The sequence below is a fragment of the Chionomys nivalis genome, chromosome 2 (assembly GCF_950005125.1).
Source record: "Chionomys nivalis chromosome 2, mChiNiv1.1, whole genome shotgun sequence".
In the NCBI taxonomy this organism is placed as follows: Eukaryota; Metazoa; Chordata; class Mammalia; order Rodentia; family Cricetidae; genus Chionomys; species Chionomys nivalis.
This window is the reverse complement of record NC_080087.1, coordinates 133,427,050-133,435,251: the sequence shown is the minus strand read 5'-3', so window position 1 is coordinate 133,435,251 and position 8,202 is coordinate 133,427,050. Positions and strand designations below refer to the sequence as shown.

The 8,202-nt window shown below is 45.7% G+C and overlaps 1 protein-coding gene and 1 pseudogene across 2 annotated transcripts in view; one reads left to right on the top strand and one right to left on the bottom strand.

The window, feature by feature from the left end:
• The first annotated feature begins 446 nt into the window (after positions 1-446).
• LOC130870126 (aurora kinase A-like) lies at positions 447-1,465 on the top strand (annotated as a pseudogene).
• Positions 629-8,202, bottom strand: part of Ino80d (INO80 complex subunit D) — a 63,008-nt gene continuing 55,434 nt past the window's right edge. For both annotated transcript variants that reach the window (XM_057762711.1, XM_057762712.1), the window contains 2 exons: positions 7,449-7,606; positions 629-5,532 (listed from right to left, as the gene is read on the bottom strand). In XM_057762711.1, coding sequence (XP_057618694.1) covers positions 4,370-5,532; positions 7,449-7,606 — 1,321 coding nt within the window. In that variant the 3' untranslated portion in view covers positions 629-4,369. The remainder of the gene's footprint in view (positions 5,533-7,448; positions 7,607-8,202) is intronic.

Sequence of the window (8,202 nt, the reverse complement as noted above, 5' to 3'; positions counted from 1 at the left end):
AGACAGACTGAGCCTTCATTGTCACTGTCTCTTACGTACTGAACACTACAGCAAAAGCTAGCATCTACCCTACTAAGCCCTTGTGTAAGGTGTTTGATTCCAGTATCGCCTTACCATAATACAAGTGCTGTTTTCATGTGAGCATTAGAAAAGCAAACTATAGGCTTGGATGTTAGTTCTGAAATATTAGAAATCTGTGCTTTTTGCTAATTATTCAATTCTATACCAGTACTTTCTAAGACTATCCTCTCTTCGGCTATCATCATGGGCAGCTAAACAAAGGAGAGTTTACTCAAGATTTTTGGCGTGAAGCTTTAACTGACAACATTCCTGATCACTTCATGCCTTCTTACTCAAAAGCAAAGAAGGGCTTTTAAATGCACATAAAACAGAAAACTGCGGAGCTCCCGGGATTGCTGAAGGCTTCGGTCAGAGGCAGGATCCTGCCCGTGGGTGACATGGACAGAGGTAAAGAAAACTGTGGTTTCAGGCCTGCTGAGACCTCAGCTCCCTTTGGTCTAAAACGAGTCTTGGTGACAGAGCAGATTCCTTCTCAGAATCTAGGATTGGCTAGCAGTGGCCAGGCCCTAAGGGTCCGGTGTCCTTCCAACTCTTCCCACTGTGTCCCTTCACAAGCACAGAAACTGGCCTCATGTCAGAAGCCAGTGCCAAAGCAGTTGCCAGCTGCCAACGTTCCTCGACCTGTCTCCTGGCTCAGCAACCCCCAGAAGAGTGAGCAGCCACAGCCCACAGCCTCTGGAAATAATTCTGAAAAGGGACAGGCATCAAAACAGAAAACTGAAAAAAAGGCAGTGGACTCTGGAGGATTTTGACATTGGCTGGAGAAAGCAGGGGTGGAGCACCAGCTTCGAAGACAAGTGGAGATACAGTCCCACTTGCGGCACCCCAACATCCTCGGGCTGTTTGGATATTTCCACAATGCCACCATATCTAACTGGGACCGTCTACAGAAGCTCCAGAAGCACTCCCAGTCTGAGAGCAGAGAACGGCTATTTACATCACCGAGCTGGCAAATGCTCTGACACATTAAGTCAGAGAACCTGCTTCTTGGGCCAAATGGAGAGTTGAAGATGACAGACTTTGGGTGGTCTGTGCATGCTCCATCTTCCAGGAGAACCACACTGTGTGGCACCCTGGACTACCTGCCCCCTGAGATGACTGAGGGCCGGATGCACGACGAGAAGGTGGACTTCTGGAGCCCGGTGTCCTCTGCTATGAGTTCCTAGCTGGAATGCCCCCCTTTGAGGCACAGACCTACAGAAGGATATCACGGGTTGAATTCACATTTCCCGACTTTGTGACCTCATTTCAAGACTGCTAAAGCACAATGCAAGCCAGAGGCTAACACTAGCAGAAGTCCTTGAGCACCCCTGGATCACAGCTAATTCCTCAAAGTCTTCGACTGGCCAAAAAACCCAAAGAGCTAACTAGCAAATCGTCTTAGAGAATTCGGAGCAGTGGCCACTGCGCAGCTGTGAGAAATGCGCCATCGAGACCTGCGGGAGCATCGCTGCCCCATCCTGTATACCCTGCTGAGCAGGCAGTCCCTGGCCTTGCATGCAGGAAGCCCCACCTGAGCAAGAACCATGCTGCTTCTCCTGGTTCAATAATCTGAAGAAAGGTTCCACTGCAGCAGTTCCCATGGCCTGTGACCCCAAAGTGTCTTTGTGGGGTCTCAATGTGGGAAAGTTCTCACTCTGGCCACCTCCCCAGTGATCACCTGTGTCCGTAGCCTTCAAGTGCCTGAGTGTGTGTAACTTATTGGGCCGCCAGGCCTGGGAAAGCTGTTGGAATGAATATGTAGTTTTATTTTAAATGTTAGAATAAAGGTTTGTGTAGCCTTTTCTTAAGTGGCAACCCTTCAGAACACTGGTTTTCAGCCTTAAGCCTGTATGGAATTCGGATCCTCAACCACCTTAATGGAGCCTGCGCTCAACCTGCTTTGAACTTGACTCAGGTGTTTCTAGATGTTATGGGCTGTTATGCTGGAGTTCTGTCCAGTACACAAACTTGTTAAATATATAAATATATGTATAACATCTAAAAATTTGAGAAAAAAAAGAGAAAACTGCAAACAATAAAAAGGTGCAACCTACTGCAAACTCAGTCTTGACAACTAAAGAATTTTCAGCAGCTAATGCAGGGACAAATGGCCACTAACAGTCCAAGCTGATAACCCATGACTTTCTTCTCACAGTCAAACAGGAGCTTGATAAGGAAGTTCAGTGCTGCTCTGCTTCGATCTTCAACTGAGACACAATGGAGACAAAACAATTTTCTGAGGATGCACAGTTATCTAGTGATGATTATAACGGGGTGTGAAGACAGCTCAGCAAACGAAATGACACTCTGGAGGTGAGGTAACTACTCCTTACCATTTCATTACAGTGCACCAACATGAACAAGCTGCTGACAGAAGTTCACAGGTGAGAAACAGGCACAGAGCTGATTCTCACCGTTTAGGAGAAGCTCATGGTGATACTAAACAGAATTTCTTTGTGACATAATTTCTAATTTAAAAATTTCTCAATCTGAAAAATGGCAAAGCTAATACCTTAAATGTTGCAATTAACATAATTTTTTTAAAAAAGAAATACATTACAAACATATTTTGCCCTCCCCAAATTCAATAAATATAAAATAGGGCATATCGTGATTTCATACAGTCATGTGACTTTCCCTCCCAAAGCCCAGGCACACGGTATCTGCATACTGCCTGCTGCTCACATCACTCGTTTATAAGGCAGAGAAAGAAAGCCTTCAACAGAAGGGACTGCTCAGAATAGCATAGCATGAAGAAAACATACATAAGGAGGAAAGTATGTCCCAACCTTTACTTGTTAGGAAGGAAGGAATTAGGATCAAACAGTCCCTGACAAAAGAATTACTGTACCACATCATTAACAGATATATTGCCTTATTTTTAAAAATATACAGATGTAAATTAAATTGAACTCAGGTGTGAATACCCAATGGTATCCAAAGGGACAGTGAAACCTCAGCAAACAGATCAGAAAGTGAAGTTCCACCCTTCTCTGCAGGGGAAGGCAAGCAAGAAAAACCCCACATATCACTCCATAGTCACCGAATTGCCACACTAATCAACAAGATGTTCACCCTAAAACCTTGATACTTTAAAAGATTTCCAAATTTACTTCACCTTAAGTATTTAAATTATTTTAAAAGTACCTAAGGTAAGTCAAATTTATGTCTAATTTCCATATTCTGCTTTGAAAGAAATTTTAAAATGTGTGTCTTTCCAATATTACATATCACTTCACAACTGGTACACAGACTCTACATGTGTCCTCAACAGTTCACAAAGAATCACAACTGTAAACATGTAAAAACTAGGAGCGAATGGCCGGCCAGGCAGGGCACAGATGTCGCCTTTCAAGTTTATCTGGTCAAGCCTGCTTGTCCACATCAAAACATTTTTTAATTACAGCTTGCAAATGTGTTCCATGAGCGAGGGATTTTGAAACAAATACACACGGAAAAGGCAAAGACCTGAGCAGCCTGAGCCATGCGGGGTAGTTGTCACTGATGTGAACTCGGCCTTTCGTGGCTCCTCTCTCCATAGGCTGATCATTAGCGACAAAGGGCTGTGTCACCACCACCATGCCACCCCTCCTATTCAGAAGCTTTAGTCAACTCAGTCAGAAATGATGCTAGGTATGAGACGGAAGGAGGGAAAAAAGAGCCGAAAGCTTATTTGAGAGAAAAAGACAAAAAAAAAAAAAAAAAAAAAACCAAAACAACAACAACAAAAAAACCCATGATAGCTACTTCCTGCACTGCACAAAACATATACGGGTGAACACACATTCACAGGCAGTCAAGAGACAATGTTCTTTTCAGTTAACCACATCACAATTAGGAATGGCACCCAGGCCTCACTGTGGCGTTTGGCAGTCGGGGCTAAGTCAGAGTTTTGATTTGCCTCCGCACACCACTGCTACACAGGATCTCAACAGACCACTCCGTCTACAACAACCTATGTAAAAACCTGGCTGGAGAAGGGAAAGCACTGATCTCAACACGAGGAAATAGTAAAGGGCACTGGTAATCTGAGGTATCTTCCACTTCAATCCTATCCGGTCACTGTGCTGCGCCACCAGAGGAACCACCAGGCCGAGAGGACCCGCCAGGAGGGAGGAGCACCAGTGCTAAGGAGCACACGTGAACACTGACACAGGTCGCCGTGCGGCCACTTGCGGATTGGGAAGGGGTCCTGCTAATCCCCACTCTTGTTTCTAAATCTTCTGTAGGAAAAGAGGAGGGTGCAAAAGAGGAAACAAAGATAGAAAACACCAGGTCCCACCTGCCTGAAAGCAGACTCGCTCGCTCAGTTAGGGGTGGGGAAAGGGGGAGATGCATTATTGGTACTTGTAGCCGTGGCACCTGTTACAGTGAAGCCTGTGGGAGGGGCTATGGAGCTGTGGCTTGGCTGCAGGTCCTTAGGAATGCCACTGTGAGAACTCAGCTGGTGGCCGAAGGCTGCACTGAACTGCGGGAGCTGCTGCTTGGGAGAGGTGGAGGCCATTAGTTCAGCGGACGGCCCCATGCCACTAAAGCTGGTCTGTGGTAACCCCGGAAGCACACTGGAACTGCTCGGGGTAATGGTGGCGAAGGCAGGCTGTGTGGTCTCTGAGTTGGACGTGGTGGGTGGCGTGGAGAGGGAGGTGGAAAGAAGGTGTCCATCCGCGCCAAGGAGGTTGCTAAATGCAGAGGGATCGCCAAGGTTGACGGGGAGATTTCCCCAGTGAGTTCTGGGGTTGACCACTCCTCCAAGTGGCACCTCAAGTTGGGTGGGGAGCAAGTGCTGTGCCATGATGGGCATCTCTGCTGAAAAGGTAGCTGCCATATTATCACCAGAGTAAGATGTGTGGGGAGAGGTGATATGGTCACTGTAGGGCGACGGCACGTGCTCGCTATCATAATGGCTTCCATGGGGTGAGGAGTGTGAATGATCACTGCTGTATTGCTGTCGTGAGGTGATTAGGTCATCTGCCTTGCTCAGCAGCTGGGCAGGGTGTGGCCTCTGGGAGGCATGGCTGCCATCATGAAGTCCATGAAACTGTCCTGGGAAGGCTCTCTCCCCAAGTGCACTCTGGCTGAGCAGAGTGGCAGAAGTAAGGCCAACGCTGGCTGGGGCAGAGAACTGCCCCTGGATCTGCCCTGCCAGGGGTGTGGGTGGGTTAGACAGGCTAGCGGAACGGAGGAGGTTCTCGTCCAGCTCCAGACTAGAGAAGCTGTCGTGGACCATGCGTCCATTCAGCAGCTCCCCTAGGTCCGTGTTTACTTCTCGACTCAAGGACTGGATTCCCGAAGCATCAGTACCTGCGGAGAACACCCCCATTCCTCTATCTGACAACCCCTGAACTGGCACACCGTCTGACTGGGAAAGTACCCCAATTGTACTCAGGCACTCGAGAGAAGTTACAGCTTGCAAGGCCCGCTCAAGTTCCTCAGCTTCTTCGGTGGTCGGGAGGAGGTCTCCATTCTTTCCTGCATTAACCAAAGCCGGCAGCATCAGCAAAGCTCAGAGATGATTCAGAAAGCACAAGTCACAAAAGAGTCCTTGCCAGGCTTGGACTTTAATCCTACAACTCAGGAGGCAGAGGCCAGTGGATCTCTGTGAGTTCTAGCTGAGCCAGGTCTACATAGCAAGCTCCTGGCCAGCTAGGGCTGCATAGTGAGACTGTCTCAGAGAATGAAAAAAACAAAGACCTCTGTGAAAAGAAAAAAGTTTCTTTTTAGAGACAGGGTTTCTCTGGGTAGCCCTGGCTGTCCTGGAACTCTCTCTGTAGACCAGGCTGGCCTTGAACTCACAGAGATCCACCTGCCTCTGCCTCCAGAGTGCTGGGAGTAAAAGCCTGTTTACTATACCAGAGGAAAAATGTTTCTTATACTGAGATTAGAAAGGAAAAGAAAATATTGATGATCTGCAATACAGGTCTCAAATGTCAGTTTTCTTGGAATTTCAATGACCATCTTTATTTTTCTCAGAAACCTACCATAAGAAATGTTTTTTATTTATTTACTTATTTATTTTTTGGTTCATTTTCAGACATGATTTCACTTTGTAGCCTTGGCTGGCCAAAAAACTTACCATATAAAACAGGTTGACCCCAAACATAGAGATCTGCCTGTCTCTGCCTCTCAAGTGCTGAGATTAAAGGTGTGTATCATCAAGCCTGGCTCTTTTTATGTTTATTTATGACTAAGTGTATCTATCTGTGTGAACTTCTGCCACATGTATGTGGGTGCCTGTGGAGGCCAGGGTGTTGTTGGCTTCTGGGTCTGAAGTTACAAGCAATAGTAAGTTGCCCAATATAGGTGCTGTACATTAAACTTAGGTCCTGGTTGGGTGATGGTGGTACAAGCCTTTAATCTGAGCACTTGGGAGGGCAGAGGCAGGAGAATCTCTGTGAGTGTGAGGCCAGCCTGGTCTACAGAGTGAGTGCCAGGACAGGCTCCAAAGCTACACAGAGAAACTCTGTCTCAAAAAACCAATACATAGGGGAGGGAATGGGAATTTGGATTGGTATTTTTTTTAAAGTAACAAAAAATAAATAAAACATGATAATCTGAAAAAAAAAAAGAAAAACCAATAAATAAAAAAATAAACAAACTCATGTCCTCTGGAAGAGTACAGCTACTCTCACTGACACTGAGCATTCTCTCCAGCCCTCGGAGTGTTGAGTGCTTCCTCCTCACCAGGCCTGGTGGTGCACACCTTGATCCCAGCACTTGCTAGGTCATAGATAAACACCACCACGCCTGGCTCCAAAGACAGGTCAAGCAGCAAAAGATTTTAGTAAACTGATATTTGATCGGCACTGTCAAAACATTAAGGAAAAGAACTCACTTTAATGGCACAAAATTACATAGTAATTAAAGTATAAATCTACTAAATATATAATATGATTAAATTAATTATGTATTTCTCACCTTCTGAAAGCAACTTTAGTGATGGTATTTTCCATTTATAGTGACAGACATTTTCTGTCAGGAAAAACATTTCAGATAAACTGCAAAAGGTTATTCTATTTAAAAAATTCATAATAAACTGGGCAGTAAATGGCTCTGTGGGTAAGGGTACATGCCCCACATGGCCAACAATCTGAGTCTAATCCCTGGAGATCATGGGAAAGCGGGAGAAAAGAATGCTCTCCCCAGCTAGCCCATACCCTCCACATTCATGTGTGCTGTGCAAACACACACATACATCATGGGCTCAGCAACAATAATAATAAAAGTTATTAGTATTTCCAGGATGAATTTGGTGACACTGGGCATAATCCCAGGACTCCAGAGCTGAGACAGGGGCATTGTTAATTCAATATGGTTAAGAGCTTGTCTCAAAAGTCTAAAATAAAACTTATTTCTCTTCTTATGAACCATTTCAAAATCAATCATACCTTCAAAAAAATCAAAATCTTGTAAGTCATCAGGCAACCGTGGCAGGACATCCGCAAAGTCTTCATGGCTCAATTCTAAGTCATGCGGAATGTCACTGATCTCGTTGGCAATGTCATCCGGCAGTTCATCAGCACTCAGCTCTGGCGTGGAAGGACTACTACAAAGACAGCACAGTTATCTAGGCTGCCCCACCTCCCCTCACTACACGCTTCAGGGTCCCCAGACATTCAGTACAAACACAGGAGACGGAAACATACATGAGATGAGATGTTTAGGAATACACGAGACTCTATCTCCAAACAAATAAATAAATAAAAATGATTTCTCCTCACTTCACGAGAAAATGTGAAAGCAAAACGCTGCAGAAGGAGACACCTCACTGCACAGTCACAAATCCCTACAGCCTCTACCCATTCAGAAAGAGACACCTCACTACACAGTCACAAATCCCTACAGCCTGAACCCATTCAGAAAGAGACACCTCACTACACAGTCACAAATCCCTACAGCCTGAACCCATTCAGAAAGAGACACCTCACTACACAGTCACAAATCCCTACAGCCTGAACCCATTCAGAAAGAGACACCTCACTACACAGTCACAAATCCCTACAGCCTGAACCCATTCAGAAAGAGACACCTCACTACACAGTCACAAATCCCTACAGCCTCTACCCATTCACAAAGAGACACCTCACTACACAGTCACAAATCCCTACAGCCTCTACCCATTCAGCAGCCTCTACCCATTCA